At 36.5% G+C, this 22,789-nt stretch overlaps 1 protein-coding gene across 1 annotated transcript in view; it reads right to left on the bottom strand.

Annotated features, from left to right (window-relative positions):
• LOC131031136 (putative RNA polymerase II subunit B1 CTD phosphatase RPAP2 homolog) overlaps positions 1–22,789 on the bottom strand; it is an 84,488-nt gene that overhangs the window by 42,555 nt on the left and 19,144 nt on the right. Inside the window, exon 5 of the mRNA XM_057962175.2 lies at positions 1,757–1,915. Coding sequence (XP_057818158.2) covers positions 1,757–1,915 — 159 coding nt within the window. The remainder of the gene's footprint in view (positions 1–1,756; positions 1,916–22,789) is intronic.

Genomic DNA, 22,789 nt, shown 5'->3' with positions numbered 1-22,789 from the left:
AGATGGTCAATGATTCCATACAAAGACCCATGTAGTCTCAAAATCTCAAAATGGGGATTATTCCTTGTTACACAAAATATTTTAAACAAGTTACACACAATCTAGAATCTATCGTTTACATTTCTCATCCCACTTATTTCAGTAGAAACAGATGAGAATTCACAATCTTAAGGATAATGACTTATTTTCATACTTGAGATTTATTAGTCTTGTAGTAAGGCCAAACTTCAAATGGAGAATCTATCTGGAGGCTAACCACACAATCAGCGATATAAATTTGTACAGAATGCAAGTCTGCCAGTGATTAATCCTGATCATGAGTTTTTTCAATAAATGGCTGTTGCCACAATTATCCAACAAAAATTAAGCTAAGAATCTTTCTTTACTATCGATCACCAACTGAATGATGGTCACATAAACTGAAATTTATAGGGCCATTTTCAATATTGAGCTATGTGCCAACCCATAAGTGAGGACAATCTTTTTGATGAAGCTGAAATGTGAGGACAATCTTTTTGATGAAGCTGAAATGTGATGGATCAATTTCCTCAACAAGAGATGCGACCCTTTGTCCCCCAATAGTAATGAAACCATATCACTTGAATAAATTAGGAGCTTTATAATAAAGAAAACAGACCGACAATGTTGGCAATTTGACACAATACTCCTTTTTGTTTAACCGGTTTACTTAGTAGTACTTTACTAGTTCTATAGGTAGAATATTTGATATAAATGTGGCTCGCAAGCTCATTTGAGCATCAAGTGTTGAGTATTAGAGAGTCTTCTTAAATATTTTGGTCTATAAGCAGTCATTTGTTCTTCTTGTGCACTTAGTGCGATCTCAAGAATCAAAAAATTGATTTGCATATTGTAAGAGAAGCCCTGTAAGGTTTTTATTTAAGTAATATTGAAAAGCAATAACCATTCGGCCATCTGTGTCTGATGCTGTTTGCTCACTTCCACCTAGCTGTGTGACATCTTGATACCATATGCTAAGACAATCTTATAGATGCATAAAAGGTCAATGACAAATATCCTTTGTTCAAACTTAGAAGACCTGTGAGATATAATTTACCATAAATATCTCAATACCAAAACTTAAATCCAAGACCCCAAGTCACATGCAGCATTCAAAATTTTGAAAAAAAAAAGTGATTTCCATTTGACACAAACTTCATCAGCATCAGTTGCACATACAAGATGTCCTAATTAAGATCCATGGAAATATAAGATAACAAAAGAGAAGGGAAACATAAGATAGCAAGAAAGATTAAATCAAAGTAAATAAAGAAACAGTTATAGGTAGTAATGCAAGCTATGAAATTAACATGCAAAATCAAGAAGAACCAGTACATAGAAACTTGATAGGTGGCCATGAGTGCTTAAAATAGAACCACCTAGTAATAGTCTCAATACGACAATATTGGATTCTATAAAATAGCTGCTAAGCAGAATAAAATCATGGTAAATAAAGAAGTGACTACTTGTCAATAATAATGTGAGCTAAGAAATTAACATTTCAAATGCAAAATCCAAGAAGAATCAGTACATGGAAACTTGATAGGTGACCGTTAGAGCTCAAAATAAAGCCACACCGCATGCAAAGAAAATGTGTAAAGATCCTGGATTGCTTTTTCACACATCCAAAGCAAAATTTAATACAGAAATAAATTTTTGGATATTATAATTATTTTGTGAACAGTTTGATAGGCATGTTGTCAAAAATTCTTCAATGACAACAATAAAATTGCTTTACCTTGTCTATCAATGGTCGTTTGTTCATCATTTGTCTCCCAAGAGAGGGAACGCGATGCACAGAGAGTGCATCTAAGAACAGAGTGACAATAAGATGCCAATGCTTCATTCGAAAGGCTGGTATTGCATCAACAAGAGTCATTGATTTCAAGAAATGTCCCTGTAGCAAGCACAAAAAATTAATGCAGTATAAAGCATCTTCATGGAAAAAAAATGCTATTACCATTATTGTCAGACATAATCAAAATGACTGTTAAAATGAACTGCTGTTCTAGAATCAAATTTGAAAAAATTCAATTCAAGAAAGCCTTGTTTCAGCAAAATAAAAACAAAATTATTGTGGATAAACACTTCAGGTCAGATTCTAAAAAAATCAGCAGTTAGGTTGCAATATGCTATGGCACAAATATGCAAATTCACTAATGTTCAAACTGCAAACTCACTGCACAATTGTATAGATGATTAGCTCAGAAATTGCATGTTGACAATACAACAGTGTGACTAGCTATTGAGTTAGGCTACAACAAAGTGATCTTCAACAATAGATTAACGTGTCTAACACATTGGGACAAAAGCATGCAAATATAAAAAATCTGGGTTAAGGTGATGCCTAATGTACGTAGATCAACCCAAGCTCTTCAATGAACCATTCTCACACACATAAACTACCAACTTCTCCAAATTGAACCAAGGGAATCTTTTTTCATCTAAAATGCACAATGAGAAATGATAACAATCAGCTGTATTAATAGTCCAGGAGGTTGCTCACAGTTATCTTCTTTGATTAATCAGTCACTCTCAATCTGCTAACATAACTACATATATGAAATTCGAACTGAAAGCTAACTAACCTTGATTTTAAAAATTGAAGATTAACTGAAAGCTAACCGATTCCAACTTGACTTGTGCATTCATGTCAAGTATGATATCATTCATGGCCTGGTCATCTTATTTCAACTTCAGTGAACTGTTAGCTTTGACCATTTAACTCTTCTTATCCTATTTCCTCATGCAGTCAGACCTGCCTCAAATATTCAATTACAAATTTTGTATTTTCTATTCCTAAGGCTGTTGATTCATCACAAATCTTGTACCTAGACAAGCAAATTTAGTATGCCTATCCTAAAAAAAGAAAAAATACATAATTGTTCTGTAAGAATTTTCCATAAACAAGAATTCTACTTAGGACCTGATGCCTATGAGCTAATCATAAAATTGGGTGAATAGAATATAAATATTCAATATAATGAAGCAGATTACAATGAGTAAGAAAAAAATATATAGGCCTCTTCAAAGCATAAATCAAGGAAATGACATGTCCAAGAGGTATGAGTATAACTCTAAATCACTATCAATTGGGAGGTGAGTTAACTCAGTCTAACTAAGACAAAAGCAGCTTCAACTAAACAAAGGTGGCACCTAACTACCATCAATCAAGGATTGATGAAGTAGAGGTGGCACTCAAGTACCTCAAGTCAAGGTGAACAAATTGTTATTAGCTACCTAGGTGAAAATAATTAAATATTCCTATTATCCTAAGTAAACTTAATAACTAGGTGCAATATTCAACTTAGGATGGACACTATCCTAGGTTAACTAAAATATTTACACCAACACCGTCCCTTAAGTGTAACATAGGAGGACATAGAAATAGGTCCTAACAATGAGGTCATGTTAGGTACCCATGTACAACAATACCCCCCAAAGGAGAGAGAGAGAGAGGGAAACCCCCTAGAAGAAAGAGAAATGTGAAGAGAGATTTGGTAGCCCCCCAAATGTGATGCCTTCTACACCAATGAAGAAAGAATGATCAATGTTTTCCGAACCGAACAACATTCCTTCCCTTAGGAAGAAGTAGGCCCAAAGTTGCATGTAGAAGGTCCTCCCAATCCATGAAGGAAAATGTGGGAAGAAAACACAAGATGTACTTCTCCAGAATCTGTACAATGGCCCCCATGTAGATGTTGAGTGATGTCATGATCAAATCAAGAGTCCCGAGCCTAATTGAAGAAGATGTCTACTCCAAACCATTTGGAAATAAATTTGCAACAAGTGCCAAAGAAGTGTGTGGATGTGGAATCTCAATGCACACCATGTGGCTACAATGCTCATCCCACGAGATGTCCTTCTACAAAGAATCCCTAGAAACCCTCAGTAAAGCATCCCTAAACTATATAGGAGCAACAGGTGAAGGTAGAATCTCGATGCATGTCATTTAACTACAGTTACACTACACATCCCACAAGATTATTTGCTGCAAATAATTTTTGGAAGCCCTTAGTAGAGCATCTATGAATTTTGTACAAGCAATGGGTGAAGATGGAATATCAATGCAGGTCATTTGACTATACTGCACATTCCACAAGATGTCCTACTACGAAGAATTGTTAGAAGCTCTCAATGAAGCTACTCAGAACTCTATAGTGCCAGTAGAAGGTGGTGGTGGAATCAAAGTGCATATCATGTGACTACATAGCTCATTCCATAAGATGTACTCATCAAATGCTTGAGTATAAACAAGTGGCAAAGTTGTAGGAGGTATTGGAATCTCAATGCATGTCAAAATGACTACACTACACGTCCCAAAAACTACTCATTAGTGGTATGAGTATGAATGAATGTAGACAAGACATCAAGAGGATCAATTGTTTCTACTTCATCCACAGGTGTGCGAAGGGAACATGACAATCTCTTGGATGTTCAAGTCTCCATACAGTGTTGAAAATGTTAGCTAGTTCGGATACCTGATTATCGAATTTTAATGTTGTCAAATGACAATTAAAATTCACATGTATCATCTCAATTAAATTTGTTATTGGGCTAGACCCAAATGTAACGTGTAAAGGCAATTACATATGTTATTGGGCTAGGCCCAAATGTAACGTGGAAAAGCAGTTCAATGACTATTGGGCTGGACCCAAATGTCTAACATGGGAAATGTACAATGACAATATAACATTATTTAATTAACATGCAAGCCGACTTTAGGATAATTGGCGCCAAAAGATTGATATATAACCACTTCAAGATGAAGTCATTTGAACACAATTATTATCAAATGCTATCTGCTCTCCTAGCAGCGATCCTTCCTCATGCGAACTTGTATAAGGCAATTGTGCAAACTCTTCAAAGTTGATTGTGGCGAAGTTGTCAAAGTTCTTCATAAGGTCTCTTGTGCGAATCTGATCTGGACATCTGTTGCTCCTCCTAATCATCTGTTGTTAATGAAGGTCTGCATTCATCACCGATATCTTGAATAGCAATCTGAGATGAGTCATTGCCTTGTAAACTGTCTACATTTGAGATAATACATATCACATTTTAAGGCTGGGTTTTTCACCTCCAAGAGGGAGGTTTTCCCGGGGTATTGTTGTCTTGTGTCTTGTGTTTTATTGTTGTTACTGTTTATGCACAGTCTGATTATAATCTAATTGGTTAAATTAACATCTGATTGCTTAAAATTAACATGGTATCGGAGCTTTAGGATCATTCAAATACTCAGATTATTAGTTGCCCTTCACTTTCAGTTTGTTGTTTTAGTTTTGCAAGATGGTTACAGGTCTGAAAGTAGAGGATAGACTTGAAGGTGCCCTCAATTTTACATCATGGAAAGTTTGTGTCCTCCTTGCTCTTGAAGAATTAGAGCTGTTACAGTTTGTGGAAGATATGAATCTGATTGAACCTTCGAATCCGGAAGAACTAAAGCAATTCAAGAAGAATGCTATCAAAGCAAAGAAGTTCCTTATTGATTCCATAAAGGATCATCTTGTTCCAGTCATCTCCAAATTGAAGACAGCTCGAGAGATGTTTAAACATCTAGAAGGGATATATGAGATCAACAACATCAGCCGGACAATTACATTGAGGCAGCATTTTCTTCAAGTCAAAATGAGCAAAGGTGATTCAGTCATGTCCTTCTTCATGAAGATTTCAGAATCGAAGGATCAACTCAGCACCATTGGAAGCGAGGTTGTGGACAAGGATATTGTCATGATTGCTTTGAATGGTCTTCCTGACTCTTGGGACCCTTTTATTCAAAGCATAAGTGGAAGAGTTGAATTCCCTTCCTTCAATCGCCTCCGGTCAGATTGCATTCAAGAGGAGTCACGCCTTGTTGCCAGAGAAATGCATAAAGGCTCTCATGGAGGAGATCAACATGTGCTTGCATCTCAACATGTTAGAAGAAAGTGAGGTCATTGGAAGAAGAACAACTTCAAAAGAGATAGAGACTTCAGACCTCCTGCTTATGATTCAAGGAAGAAGCCAAGGGGTCTTTCACGTGTCCGTTGCTTCAGATGCGACAAGTTTGGACATTATGCTAAAGAATGTCAGAACCCGCCCATGCAAGGAGAGGCCAACCTGAATGAAGTTGCAAACTTAGACGACAATGAAGACTACCTCTTCATTTTTGCCTTGTCCAGCAATGTGCTAACCGATAGCAATACTTGGTTGATCGACAGTGGTGCATCTAGACACATCACGAGATATCGAGAGCATCTCTCAGACTTGATGGAGAAAGAGTCCAACCTTCATGTGGTAATTGGTGATGATGCTCAGTATTCGGTAAGAGGTTTTGGCAGCACTTCTTTAAATTTAGAATCTGGCATGTCCTTGCATCTTAGTGATATCTTATTTGTACCTGGAATTAATAGGAATTTAATTTCTATTTCTGTTCTAGAAGATAAAGGTTATCAAATAGCTTTACCTAAGGGTAAAGTACTTGCGTGGCCTAAGAAATCTAGTATTAAATCTGCTCGTGTTATTGGAAATAGATATGATAGTTTGTATAAGCTTTCAGCTAACCCCATTCGAGCACTCATTCATGAAGCTCTTGAATCTAGCGAGCTATGGCATAGAAGGCTCAGTCATCTTCACTATCAGGCACTTCCTTCACTTGAAAGGATGGTTAAAGGTATGCCTAAACTTAATCAATCTCATGATGATGCTTGCAAAGGTTGTGCATTAGGTAAGAACACTAAAAATCCATTTCATAAAAGTGAAAGTAGAGCTAAAGGAAAATTAGCACTTGTTCATTCTGATCTATGTGGACCCATGTTTGTTCCTTCACCTAGCGGATTTCTATACTATGTTACATTTATAGATGATTTTTCTAGAAAGACTTGGATTTACTTTCTAAAATCTAAAGAATCTGATGAAGTGTTAAGTAGGTTTATAGAATTTAAAGCTCTAGCTGAAAATATGTCTGGTAAAAGGATTAAAGTGTTAAGATCTGACAATGGAGGTGAATACACCTCAAGTAGCTTAAATGACTGTTGTGTAGAAACAGGAATTTAGAGGGACTTTTACGTTCCCTACAATCCTCAACAAAATGGTGTAGTTGAACGAAATAATAGAACCATTGTTGAAGCTGTCAAAGCTATGATTCACGATCAAGACCTACAAACCTTCTTATGGGCTAAAGCATCCAAGACTGTTGTGTACATTCAGAATAGATGTCCTCACCGTGTCCTGAAGAACATAACTCCTGAGGAAGATTTCACAGGAGTCAAACCAGATATCAGCCACCTAAGGATCTTTGGAAGTCCTGTCTATGTTCATGTGCCAAAGGAAAAGAGGACTAAGTTAGAGCCTTCCGGGAAGAAGGGTATCCTTGTTGGATATAGTGAATCTTCCAAGGCATTTCGCATCTACATTCCTGGTCAAAGGTACATTGAGGTAAGTAGGGATGTCACCTTTGAAGAAAATATTGCTTTCAAGAAATCTAAAGGTTCTCTTATTGAAAATGATAAATAAGTTAATGATAATTAAGATATGGATATTGATACTAACATTGAGATTCAGAGGGAGCCTATTGAGCCTCCTGAACCTATCGAGCATGATGATCCTCCTGAGCCTCTGGTACTGATGGACTTAGAGATATTGCAGTTAGCAAGAAAAGACCACTTTGGGTTAGAAGCACAATTCAAGATGCAAAAAAATTTGCAGCTCCAAGTGGCACTTTCAAAGAAAGTAAGAGACCTCAAAAGCTCTCTAACTATGTTGCAATGATATGCAACATCATTGAAGTTGAACCATCCAGCATAGAAGAAGCTATGAACCAGCAAGCATGGAAGTTAGCTATGGACGAAGAGTATCAATCCATCATCAAGAATGATGTTTGAGATATTGTGCCTACACCTAAAGGTAAGTCTGTTGTTTCTTCCAAATGGATGTTTAAAATTAAACATGTTGTTGATGGTAGTATAGAGAAATATAAAGCTAGATTTGTAGCTCATGGTTTTTCTCAAAAGGAAGGCATAGATTATAAAGAAACATTTGCTCCTGTTGCTAGATATACTTCTATTAGAACTATTATAGCTATTGTTGCAGCCAAAGGTTGGAAATTACAGCAAATGGATGTAAAGATTGTCTTCCTTAATGGTGTTATTGAGGAAGAAGTCTATATTGAACAACCTGAAGGTTATGAGATTCATAATAGAGAGACTCATGTGTGCAGATTGAAGAAAGCTCTCTACGGTCTCAAGCAAGCCCCTAGAGCTTGGTATGAAAGAATTGATAAGTACTTAGTCAGTTTAGGATTTTATAAGAATAATGTTGACCCTAACATTTCCTTAAAAGTATTTAATGGTGAAATGCTAATTCTGGTTCTATATGGTGATGATTTATTTCTAACTGGTGAAGATAGTCTCATCATTAGGCGTAAGAAAGAATTAGCTACTAATGAAGGATCTAGGTCTAATGCATTACTTTCTAGGGCTACAAGTGTGGCAAAGACCTAATGAAATTATTCTAAGTCAAGGTAAATATACTATTGATATATTGAAGAGATTTGGTATGATGGATTGTAAACCTATGTCTACTCCTATGGAAACTAACTTGAAGAAGTTGAGTATTTCTGTAGCTAACTTTGATTTTGCAGATCCTTCAGAGTACAGGCAGTTGATTGGATCCTTGATGTATCTAGTCAACACTAGACCAGATATTTGCTATGCAGTGAGTGCACTTAGCCAATTCATGAACTAGCCAAAGCATGTTCACTTGGTGGCAGCCAACCACATCCTGAGATACTTGCATCGAACAATTGGCTATGGGCTGAAGTATCCAATCAACACAATAATCAATTTGTAAGGCTACTCTGATTTTGATTGGGCTGGAAGTGTTACTGACAGAAAAAGCACTTCACGAATCTGTTTTAGCTTGGGTTTCGCTATGATCTCTTGGGCTAGTAGGAAATAGTCCTCAGTTGCATTAAGTACTGCAGAAGCTGAATACATTGCTTCAAATGTGGCAACTAGAGAAGCAGTTTGGCTCTGCAAGCTTCTTGCTGGGTTGTTTGGACAAACTTGGGAATCCACTCTTATTTATTGTGATAATCAGAGTTGTATTAAAATATCTAATAATCCTATGTTCCATGACAGGTCAAAACATGTGGAAACTCATTATCACTATATTCGTGATATGGCACAAAGAGGTGCCATCCAACTGAAATATATTAGCACTGATGAACAGGTTTCTGATGTTCTCACCAAGCCTCTAGCTCGGGTGAAGTTTGAGTACTTCAAAGAGAAGCTTGGAATGGTGGAGAACACAGCATTGATTGAGAGGGAGTCTTAATCTTAGTGATGCAATCGAGTCTGCATCTTCCACCCTCTATAGGCAATGCAAGGTGGAGTCACTCTCTGCGGGCAATGCAAGGTGACAGTGTGTCCTTCTCTGGGAGAAGGCTGAGGTGTAAGACCTCTTCCACCCTCTGCGGGCAATGCAAGGTGGATCCATCCTCTGCGGGCAATGCAAGATGGACATCATGAAATGAGTTCATGATATTTATGTGTTTTTATTGCAGGTATACTCTATAAAGCTTATACATTCATCCTTGCAAACAATGCAAGATGAAAGTCATGAATGGATCATGACATATGGCAGATATCCTACCTAGCAAAGAGGGAGTGTTGAAAATGTTAGCTTGTTCGGATACCTGATTATCGAATTTTAATGTTGTCAAATGACAATTAAAATTCAAATGTATTATCTCAATTAAATTTGTTATTGGGCTAGACCCAAATGTAACATGTAAAGGCAATTACATATGTTATTGGGCTAGGCCCAAATGTAACGTGGAAAGGCAATTCAATGACTATTGGGCTAGACCCAAATGTCTAACGTGGGAAATGTACAATGACAATATAACATTATTTAATTAACATGCAAGCCGACTTAAGGATAATTGGCGCCAAAAGATTGATATATAACCACTTCAAGATGAAATCATTTGAACACAATTATTATCAAATGCTATCTACTCTCCTAGCAGCGATCCTTCCTCATGCTAACTTGTATAAGGTAATTGTGCAAACTCTTCAAGGTCGATTGTGGTGAAGTCGTCAAAGTTCTTCATAAGGTCTCTTGTGCGAATCTGATCTAGACATCTGTTGCTCCTCCTAATCATTTGATGTTAATGAAGGGCTGCATTCATCACCGATATCTTGAACAGCAATCTAAGATAAGTCATTGCCTTGTAAACTGTCTACATTTGAGATAATACATATCACATTTAAAGGTTGGGTTTTTCACCTCCAAGAGGGAGGTTTTCCCAGGGTATTGGTGTCTTGTGTCTTGTGTTTTATTGTTGTTACTGTTTATGCACAGTTTGATTATAATCTAATTGGTTAAATTAACATCTGATTGCTTAAAATTAACATACAGTTGTTTAAATATGGTCATGGCAGTGATAAAACCATTAGTGTGCTCTATGTGATGATGTCCTTATAAATTTGAACAATAAAGCCTCCACACATAAAATATTTGAGACCTATGAGGCTAGACTCTATCAAGCTTACCCCACCAAAATGAGGAAATGAGCTTTGGTCCACAAACAGAAATTTATTGAAAAGGGGACATGGCATAATGCTAGATTGTGGGCTCTTGAACAAGGTAAGGCACTATAAAAGAAAATATAAACAGGGTCATGGATGTCAGCAAATGATAATAAAAAATAGTGCTCTAAGTATAAATATTTTAAGTGATAAACTACAAAGGACAACTAGAGATTCAAAATCTATTTCCAAGGTGGTTGGGAAAGGTGATAGAGTATGTCCCAATTCTAGGACGTGGAGCAATAGAAAAAAGAGTTGTCAAGAGGAGAATAATGAGCTACACAATTGCGTTGATCTCAATGAAGGTTTCTACCTGGAAGAGTTGGAAGCTGTTAATAGTTTGAAAAGGTTGTAATCTTTTGTCCTAGTCTTTTGTTTTGTTTTCTGGATTTTGTTGTTGCTCAATTGTACTTTTGTTGATGGTCAGCTATTAGTTTGCTGACATATTGCTTGTTGTAAATGTTGAAGTTATAGCTGCGATAGAGATTCAAGATGCATATCTATTCTCCTCTCCATCGTCTCTTATTTATTTTGTGGCTCCAATTACCTTTATCTTCTTGCATCGTTTCGTTGGCTTTCGTTTTCCTTTTGATATTCTTCTTTGTTTATATGATCGCTTTGGTGGTTGTCGGTGAGATGTCTATGTGGTTGTCGGTGAAATATCTATGTGGTTGTCGATGACTCTTCCTCTACCATTGTGGAGTCTCTTCACTTGCTATTCGATTCTTTATCTACATCGCTCTTCTATTTTCGTGGGTCTTCTTCTTTAGCAGATGGATAGTCGTGTTGTTGGCTTCTCATTTTGTCTCGTAGCAAGTTGAGAGTATTGTGTATGAAGTCTGTCAGATCAGCAATATTATATGTTTTCTGTGTTCAGAGTTTTCAGACTTATGAAGTTTTACAGAATGTATATAAGATGTGTCATTTGGCTTCATTGTCATGATTGAGTTGTAGAGAATCAAACTTATCTTAGTGTGATTGATAGTAACCTGAAACTATCAATAGTTGTATTCATTTTCAGAGATATAATAAAATTCATTTTTGAGTGGGCTGGGTTTTTCACCCTCAGGTGGAGGGTTTTCCCAGGATAAAGTTCTTGTGTTTGTGTTGTTCATAAGTTTAGTTTTCTGCTATCTATTTATTCTGGTTCAAATTTAACATGGTGTCAGAGTGGGTTTAGAAGATTGATCTAGAACCAGAATCTTTAAGTTCTTTATTTCTTTCTTTTGTTTGCCTAAGTTATTCATAATGGTGAACGGAATGAAAGTAGAAGATATACTAGATGGGTCGTCAAATTTCTCTTCTTGGAAATTTAGAATTTTGATTACTCTAGAAGAGAATGATCTCCTTGACTATGTCTCGAAAGATGTAGAAGAACTTTCTGTTGATGCAGAGAAAGTTCACTGGAGAAAGAATAGGATCATGGCTAAGAAAATTTTGATTGATTTTGTTAAGGATCATTTGGTACCTATCATCTCTAAGTTGGATTCAGCTAAGGAAATGTTTTAGACTCTAAAGGACCTTTATGAATTCAACAACACCAACAGAGCTTTAGCCCTGAGGCGTCAACTGTTGCATGTGAAAATATCTAGAGGAGAATCTATTACTTCTTATTTCATAAAGATTTCTGAGTTAAAGGATCAGCTTAGTGCAATTGGAGATACTTTTGCTGATAAAGACTTGTTGATGTTAGCTATGAATGGACTTCCCAACTCTTGGTAATCCTTCATTCAAGGCATTAGTGGAAGAGATGAACTTCCTAAATTTGATAGGTTTGTTAATTTTAAGCAATCAAATGTTAATTTAAGCAATTAGATTATAATCAGACTGTGAATAAACAGTAACAGCAATAAAACACAAGACACAAGACACCAATACCCTAGGAAAACCTCCCTCTTGGAGGTGAAAAACCCAGCCTTTAAATATGATATGTATTATCTCAAATGTAGACAATTTACAAGGCAATGACTTATCTCAGATTGTTGTTCAAGATATCAGTGACGAATGCGGCCCTTCATTAACAGCAGATGATTAGGAGAAGCAGCAGATATCTAGATCAGATTTGCATAAGAGACCTTATGAAGATCTTTGACAACTTCGCCACAATCAACCTTGAAGAGTTTGCACAATCGCCTTATACAAGTTCGCATGAGGAAGGATCACTACTAGGAGAGCAGATAGCATTTGATAATGATGATTGACTAATGGCTTCATTTGATGTTATATTTATATCCATCTTAGCGCCAACCCTCAAGTCGGCTTTCATTAATTTATTGTACCCTCAAGTCGGCTTGCATTGATTATTGAATTATATTATATTGTCATTGTAATTGCCTCCCACGTTACATTTGGGTCTAGCCCAATAACATATGTAATTGCCTCCCACGTTACATTTGGGTCCAGCCCAATATCATATGTAATTGCCTTCCACGTTACATTTGGGTCCAGCCCAATAACATATTTAGTGTCACCATGTTACAAGTTACAATTAATTTTCTCCACGCTACATGATTGGGTCCAGCCCAAAATTCGATTTACATAATAGATAATAAATGTGTATTTTAATTGTCATTGACAACATTAAAATACAATAGATAGGTATCCGAGCTAGCTGCTATTTCAACACTCCCTCTTAGCTAGGGAGGATATCTGCCACTTGTCATGATCCATTCATGACTTTCATCTTGCATTGCCTGTAAGAATGAATGTATAAGCTTCATAGAGTATACCTGCAATAAAACACATAAATATCATGAACTCATTTCATGATGTTCATCTTGCATTACCCGCAGAGGATAGATCCACCTTGCATTGCCCGCAGAGGGTGGAAGAGGTCTTACACCTCAGCCTTCTCCCAGAGAAGGATACACTGTCACCTTGCATTGCCCGCAGAGGGTGGAAGAGGTCTTACACCTCAACCTTCTCCCAGAGAAGAATACAATGTCACCTTGCATTGCCTACAAAGGGTGGAAGATGTAGTCTAAATTGCATCACTAAGATTGAGACTCCCTCTCAATCAATGTTGTGTTCTCCACAATTCCAAGCTTCTCTCTGAAGTACTCAAACTTCACTCGAGATAGAGACTTGGTGAGAACATCTGAAACTTGTTCAACGGTGCTGATATATTTCAACTGGATGGCACCTCTTTATGCAATATCACGAACATAGTGATAATGAGTTTCCACGTGTTTTGACCTATCATGAAACACAGGATTATTAGACATTTTTAATACAACTCTAATTATCACAATAAATAACAGTGGATTCCCAAGGTTGTCCAAACAACCCAGCAAGAAGTTTGCGAAGCCAAACTACTTCTCTAGTTGCCACTCTTGAAGCAATGTATTCATCTTCTGCAGTACTCAATGCAACTGAGGACTGTTGCATACGGGCCCAAGAGATTATAGCGGAACCCAAGATGAAACAAATTCTTGAAGTGCTTTTCCTGTCAATAACATTTCCAGCCCAATCAGAATCAAAGTAGCCTTCCAAATTGATCATTGTGTCGATTGGATACTTCAGCCCATAGCCAACTGTTCCATGCAAGTATCTCAGGATGCGCTTGGCTGCCACCAAGTGAACATGCTTTGGTTGGTTCATGAATTTGGCTAAGTGCACTCACTACATAGCAAATATTTGGTCTAGTGTTAACTAGATACATCAAGGATCCAATCAACTATCTATACTCTGAAGGATCAGCAAAATCAGAATTAGCTGCAAAAATACTCAACTTCTTTAAGTTAGTTTTCATAGGAGTAGACATAGATTTACAATCCATCATATCAATGACATATTTTCTTGACTAAGGTTAAGATCTTTGCCATACTTCTAGTCCTAGACAGTAATGCATTAGGCCTAGATCCTTCATTCCAAATTCAATGGCTAATTCTTTCTTACATCTAATGATAAGACTATCTCCAACAGTTAGAAATAAATCATTCACATATATATAAGAAACAAAATTAGCAGTTCACTATTGAAAGTGAGGATTAGAATCAGCATCATTCTTGCAAGATCCTAAACTAATCAAATACTTGACAATATTCTCATACCAAGCTCAAGAAGTTTGCTTGAGGCCGTAAAGAGCATTTCTTTAATCTGCACACATGAGATTCTCTATCTTGATTCTCATAACCTTCTAGTTATTCAATATAGACAACATTTAAAAAAACAGTCTTTATATCTAACTTCCAGCCTGCAGCATTAGCTATAGAGGTTCTAATATTACTACATCTAGCAGCAAGAGCAAATGTTTCCTTCTAACTATGAGCTACACATCTAGCTTCATATTTTCAAAAACTTCCATATGGAACTCCCTCTTGATTCTTAATATAAAATTGTGGTAATCAAGTCTCATGAAGATTGCATAATATAAGAATCAATCAAGGAAGGCAGCCATAAATCAAAGATGAGAAATGCCAATCTTTTCACTTTTACGAAATGGACCTATAGCACAATCATTATGATCAAGGCATACCTTCAAGTGAAGAAACCAAGCTCCCTCTTAAGCTTGAAGGCATGGTAATTCAAGAAACTCTGAAAAGAAGCATCAACATGATTGAATATCCCAATAGAATGAATTAACATGTAAAGTAACTTATCTAGACTTCCACCATTGACAACATATGCCAAGATTGTTCAAAAGGATATTGCCAGTCTATGATCAACTTCAACCATAGTGGAAAGCTACACAGTATTCTAAAATTGTTTTCCATAGTTAAATAACAGAGAGTTAGCTATATCAGAAAACTAAGGCAAGTGTATGACTTCAGAAAACATTTTACAAAATCCATAAGCCTGATTGTCTTTCCAGCCAACGCATAAAATCAGATATGAGTATCAACCACTCAAAAGGATACATATTGTAGTTGAGCACAAGCGTATGATCGAAAGCCAACTTCAATAAGTTAGATACCTCATTCATCTTAAGTTTCATCATCAAGAGAATACTTACTTCAAAGAATGTAATAGGCAGTATGCTTAAATTGAAGAGATAGTGTCACAATGAATATTATGTAAGGATGATGAAAGTCATGACAGAAAATGCATTAGAGCTAAAAGCAATCCTCTACACAAGAGGAGCAGAGCAAGGTTATAATAACAGCGTAACAAAGAGCATGAGAACCTATTATGAAGAGCTGAAGAGAACCAAGTGTTCCACAGTCACAGCCCTACATGACAGCTTTATCCAAACATAAAACACTCATAGAACAGAAGATATAGCCCATAAAAGATTTGATGCAAATCAAGGGACACAACATAAGAGTATATAATTCCAGAGCCGCAAGACTATTGATCATTTCAAGACTTAGAAAGAATACGGTGTATCAGAACTATGCAACAAGTATCATAGAAGATCAAATCATAATATGAAGATAGTAAGGTCATCATTGGGCATAGATACTAAATAGGATGACTAAAACATATTACCTTTACATGCCTACCACACCAATGACTAAGGTTCCATGTTTCTGAAACTCCTATAATTTATTCATCTTCCTATTTGTGCTTGCTATTATATCCATCATAATACTCCTAGATTTATATTTGAATACACATGTTGAAGTCTTAAGTGTCAAGGATGTATTTAGATCAATGCATAAACCACATCAAATAGGTTGAGAGATAAACATACTCAAAATAGAGAGTAGGGCATAACTAACTTCAATAATTCAAACTGGATTAGAACAAATTCTTAACACAAGAACAAAGCTCGAACTAGGGTGATTGTTACAAACCCTAGGAAGATAGTTATGCAACCCTTAAAGGAGTACTGAGATTTGAAAACAAGTGCACAAACCGTCATATGAAAGCACCCTCTGATGAAGTAGTTAACAAACAATAAGGTAATCAGATGCAAATCTCCAACCAGGTGGACCCTACAATTGAGAATAGAGGAATGAGAGCACCTGAAATCTTATTCTTGCTATTGTCCCATCGATGCATTCAATTTGTCAAGCAGACATTGTTGTTGAACTTTATGATTCACGGTAGACTTCTTGAATTGCTTTAGCTCATCCAGATCCGAAGACTCAGTCAGATCCTTATCTTTCACAAACTGTAACGAACCTTCCATGATGTAAAATTTAGAGCACCTTCAAGTCTATCCTCTACTTTCAGAACTGTAACCATCTTGCAAAACTAACAGCAAACTGAAAGTGAAGGGCAACTAATAATCTGATTATTTAGAATGAACCTAAAGCTCTGATAACATGTTAATTTTAAATTAACAATTAGATTATAATTAGATTGTGAATTAACAGTAACAGCAATAAAACACAAGACACAAGACACAATACCCTGGGAAAACCTCCCTCTTGGAGGTGAAAAACCCAGCCTTTAAATATGATATGTATTATCTCAAATGTAGACAATTTACAAGGTAATGACTTATCTCAGATTGTTGTTCAAGATATCGGTGACAAATGTAGCCCTTCATTAACAGCAGATGATTAGGAGAAGCAGCAAATGTCTAGATCAGATTTGCACAAGAGACCTTATGAATCTTTGACAACTTCGCCACAATCAACCTTGAAGAGTTTGCACAATTGCCTTATACAAGTTCGCATGAGGAAGGATCACTGCTAGGAGAGCAGATAGCATTTCATAATGATGATTGACTAATGGCTTCATTTGTTGTTATATTTATATCCATCTTAGTGCCAACCCTCAAGTCGGCTTACATTGAGTTATTGTACCCTCAAGTAGGCTTACATTGAGTTATTGTACCCTCAAGTCGGCTTGCATTGATTATTGAATTATATTATATTGTCATTTTAATTGGCTCCCACATTACATTTGGGTCTAGCCCAATAACATATGTAATTGCCTCCCACATTACATTTGGGTCCAGCCCAATAACATATGTAATTGCCTTCCATGTTACATTTGGGTTCAGCCCAATAACATATTTAGTGTCACCACGTTACAAGTTACAATTAATTTTCTCCACGCTACATGATTGGGTCCAGCCCAAAATTTGACTTACATAATAAATAATACATGTGTATTTTAATTGTCATTGACAACATTAAAATACAATAGATAGGTATCCAAGTTAGCTACTATTTCAACAAGGTTGAGGGCAGATTGCATCCAGGAAAAATGCAGACAAGAAGCAAGAGGCAATGGTCGCAAATCTCATCATGAAGATGATCATGTGCTAGCTGCTCACACATCTAAAGGGAAAGAAAAGAAAGGTAACTTCAAAAGATTTAGAGACAAGAATTTTGAGTTAGCTCCTGATGTCAAGAAAAAGAAAAAAGACCTTTCTAGAATTCAATGTTTCAGGTGTGACAAATTTGGTCACTTTGCCAGAGATTGTGTATCAAGGTCAAAGCCTCAAGCAGCTGCTGCAAATGTTGAGAATCCTTCTCCTCAAAGGGAGTCAAGTAAAAATTCTGAGGGATTCTTATTTATTTTTGCACTTTCTAGCAATGTTCCTACTAACAGTGATATGTGGTTGATAGATAGTGGAGCATCTCGTCATATCACTAGTTATCACTGGTTATGTCCATCTTGCATTGCCTGCAGAGGATGGATCCACCTTGCATTGCCCACAAAGGATGGAAGAGGTCTTACACCTCAGCCTTCTCCCAGAGAAGGATACACTGTCACCTTGCATTGCCCGCAAAGGATGACTCCACCTTGCATTGCCCGCAAAGGGTGAAAGATGCAGTCTAAATTGCATCACTAGGATTGAGACTCCCTCTCAATCAATATTGTGTTCGCCACAATTCCAAGCTTCTCTCTGAAGTACTCAAACTTCACTCAAGCTAGAGGCTTGGTGAGAACATCAGAAACTTGTTCATCAGTGCTGATATATTTCAGCTGGATGGCACCTCTTTGTACCATATCACGAATATAGTGATAATGAGTTTCCACATGTTTTGACCTGTCATGAAACACGGGATTATTAGACATTTTAATAGAACTCCGATTATCATAATAAATAACAGTGGATTCCCAAGGTTGTCCAAACAACCCACCAAGAAGCTTGTGAAGCCAAACTGCTTCTCTAGTTGCCACACTTGAAGCAATGTATTCAACTTCTGCAGTACTCAATGCAACTGAGGATTGTTTCCTACTGGCCCAAGAGATCATAGCGGAACCCAAGTTGAAACAGATTCCTGAAGTGTTTTTCCTGTCAGTAACACTTCCGGCTCAATCAGAATCAGAGTAGCCTTCCAAATTGATTATTGTGTTGATTGGATACTTCAGTCCATAGCCAACTGTTCCATGCGAGTATCTCAGGATGTGCTTGGCTACCACCGAGTGAACATGCTTTGGCTGGTTCATGAATTGACTAAGTGCACTCACTGCATAGCAAATTAGTGTTGACTAAATACATCCAGGATCCAATCAACTACCTGTACTCTGAAGGATTTACAAAATCAGAGTTAGCTGCAGAAATACTCAACTTCTTCAAGTTAGTTTCCATAGGAGTAGACATTGGTTTACAATCCATCATACCAAATCTTTTCAATATATCAATAGTACATTTTCCTTGACTTAGAATAATTTCATTAGGTCTTTGCCACACTTCTAACCCTAGAAAGTAATGCATTAGACCTAGATTCTTCATTTCAAATTCAGTAGCTAATTCTTTTTTACACCTAATGATGAGACTATCTTCACCAGTTAGAAATAAATCATCCACATATAAAACCAGAATTAGCATTTCACCATTAAATACTTTAAAGTAAATGTTAGGATCAGCATCATTCTTATAAAACCCTAAACTAACTAAGTACTTATCAATTCTTTCATACTAAGCCCTAGGAGCTTGCTTGAGACCGTAGAGAGCTTTCTTCAGTCTGCACACATGAGTTTCTCTATCATGAATCTCATAACCTTCAGGTTGTTCAATATAGACAACATTAAGAAAACAGTCTTTATATCTAACTTCCAGCCTGCAACATTAGCTATAGTGGTTATAATATTAGTATATCTAGCAGCAAAAGCAAATGTTTCCTTCTAACTACATCTAGCTTCATATTTTCAAAAACTTTCATATAGAATTCTCTTTTGATTCTTAATATTAAATTGTGGTAATCAAGTCTCATGAAGATTGCATAAACTAAGAATCAATCAAGGAAGGCAGCCATAAATCAAAGATGAGAAATGCCAATCTTTTTCCTACTTCACTTTTATGAAATGGACCTATAGTACAATCATTATGATCAAGGCATACCTTCAAGTGAAGAAACCAAGAGCTCCCTCTTAAGCTTGAAGGCATGATAATTCAAGAAACTCTTTGAAGAGAAAATATCCCAATAGAATGAATTAAAATGTAAAGTAACTTATCTAGACTTCCACCATTGACGACATATGCCAAGATTGCTCAAAAGGATATTGCTAGTCTATGATCAACTTCAACCATAGTGTAAAGCTACACAACATTCTAAAATTGTTTTCCATAGTTGAATAATAGAGAGTTAGCTTATATTAGAAAATTAAGGCAAGTGTATGACTTCAGAAAACATTTTACAAAATACATAAGCAATGTATATAAGCCTAAATGTCTTTCCAGCCAAAGCGTAAAATCAGATATGAGTATCAACCACTCAAAAGGATACACATTGTAGTTGAGTACAAGCGTATGATCGAAAGCCAACTTCAATAAGTTAGATACCTCATTCATCTTAGGTTTCATCATCAAGAGAATACTTACTTCAAAGAATGTAATAGGCAGTATGCTTAAATTGAAGAGATAGTGTCGCAATGAATATTATGTAAGGATGATGAAAGCCATGACAGAAAATGCATTAGAGCTAAAGGGAATCATCTACACAAGAGGAGCAAAGCAAGTTATAATAACAGCATAACAAAGAACATGAGGGCCTATTATGAAGAGCTAAAGAGAACCAAGTGTTACACAGTCACAGCCCTACATGACAACCTTATCCAAACATAAAATAGAAAGAAAATGCAATCCATACGATGTTAAGAGATTTGATGCAAATCAAGAGACACACACCATAAGAGTATATAATTCCAGAGCAGCAAGACTATTGAGCATTTCAAGACTTAGATAGAATACAGAGCATCAGAACTATGCAGCAAGTATCATAAGGGATCAGATCATAATATGAAGATAGTAAGGTCAACATTGGGCATAGATACTAAGTAGGATGTCTATCACACCAATGACTGAGGTTCCATGTTTCTGAATCTCCTATAAATTTATTCATCTTTCTATTTGTGCTTGTTGTTATATCCATCATGATACTCCTAGATTTATATATGAATACACATGTTGAAGTCTTAAGTGCCGAGGATGTATTTAGATCAATGCATCAATTCGGATCACCACATCAAATAGTTTGAGAGCTAAACATACTTAAAATAGAGAGTAGGGCATAACTATCTTCAATAGTTCAAACTGGATTAGAACAAATTCTTAACACAAGAACAAGGCTCGAACTAGGGTGCTTGTTCCAAACCTTAGGAAGAAAGTTAGGCAATACTAAGATCTGAAAACAAGTGCACAAACCGACATATGAAAGCACCCTCATATGAAGTAGTTAACAAGCAAGAGAACCTTGTGCACTAGATAAGACACCAATAACAATAAGGTAATTAGATGCAAATCTCCAACCAGGTGGACCCTATAATTGAGAATAGAGGAATGAGAGCACCCGAAATCTTATTCTTGCTATCGTCCCATCAATGCCTTTAATTTGTCAAGCAGACATTGTTGTTGAACTTTCTAATTCATGGTAGTCTTCTTGAATTGCTTTACCTCATCCAGATCCGAAGGCTCGGTCAGATCCTTATCTTTCACAAACTGTAACGGACCTTCCATGATGTAAAATTTAAGGCACCTTCAAGTCTATCCTCGACTTTCAGACCTGAAACCATCTTGCAAAACTAACAACAAACTGAAAGTGAAGGACAACTAATAATCTGATTATTTAGAATGAACCTAAAGCTCTGATACCATGTTAATTTTAAGCAATCAGATGTTAATCTTAAATAATCAGGTTATAACAGAATAGTAACAGCAATAAAAACACAAAACAAGACACACCAATACCCTGGGAAAACCTCCCTCTTGGAGGTGAAAAACCTAGCCACAAAGTGCAATGTGTATTATCTCAAATGTAGGCAATTACAAGGCAAGTGTGCTTATCTCAAATTGTTGTTCAACCAGCAAGATAGCATATCTGAATTCCTTTTTATATGATAGTGGAGATTGCAGCCCTTATCATCAGAATCAAATTCGCTCAAGGCAAGTCTTCATTAGCTTCGCAAGATCTTGATAGCATCACCTAACAGCCAGCCTTCTCACAATGGATGAGGAGCAAGTTCGCACAAGAGAGAGAGAGAGATCGCCAAATGTTGGAGAGCAGATTACATGTGTTGACAGCCTTAAGAATGATTCGCCTTGTATGTAAAAATTGATTCATTATGCTATGCAAATGACTTGCTTATATACTTGACTTGTGGTGTCAAGTCTCAAGTCGGCCTGCCTTGTTAATTTAATAATAATATTATGTATATCGTCCAAAGAGGTCTTGACCTATTAAGACATTATTGCTTGATTGCCTTTACCACATGCTACATGAGTTTGGGCCCAGCCCAATTACATAATCGCTCAAAATATGTATTGGGCCTACCCTATCTACAAGATACATTCAGTATAGGACCATAAGTTACATCGCCCAATTAGGGTCAGACCAAATTACAAGTTACATTTATAGGACCTATCCTATCCACAAGTTACATTATATATAGGTCTTGCCCAAGCAAGACATAATTACAAGTTACATGTATTTGGGCCCAGCCCTAAGTTCGACTTACATAATAGATAATACATGTGTATTTTAATTGTCATTGACAACATTAAAATACAATAGATAGGTATCCGAGCTAGCTATTATTTCAACAGTTAAGGGTTGGAAATTTCATCAAATGGATGTGAAAACAGCCTTCTTGAATGGTAAAATTGAAAAGGAGGTTTACATTGAGCAGCCAGAGGGTTTTGTTATTCATAATAGAAACTCACATGTATGCAGGCTAAAAAAGGCCTTATATGGTCTTAAACAAGCCCCTCGTGCTTGGTATGAGAGGATAGATCACTATCTTTTGAGCTTGGGCTTTCTAAAGAATGATGCTGATCCAAATTTATACTTCAAGGTATGTGATGACAAGGTGTTGATTTTCGTGCTATATGTTGATGATTTATTTCTCACTGG

The sequence above is a fragment of the Cryptomeria japonica genome, chromosome 7 (assembly GCF_030272615.1).
Source record: "Cryptomeria japonica chromosome 7, Sugi_1.0, whole genome shotgun sequence".
NCBI classification, from domain to species: Eukaryota; Viridiplantae; Streptophyta; class Pinopsida; order Cupressales; family Cupressaceae; genus Cryptomeria; species Cryptomeria japonica.
Note: the sequence above shows the minus strand (reverse complement) of the source record. Positions and strands in the feature narration are given on the sequence as shown.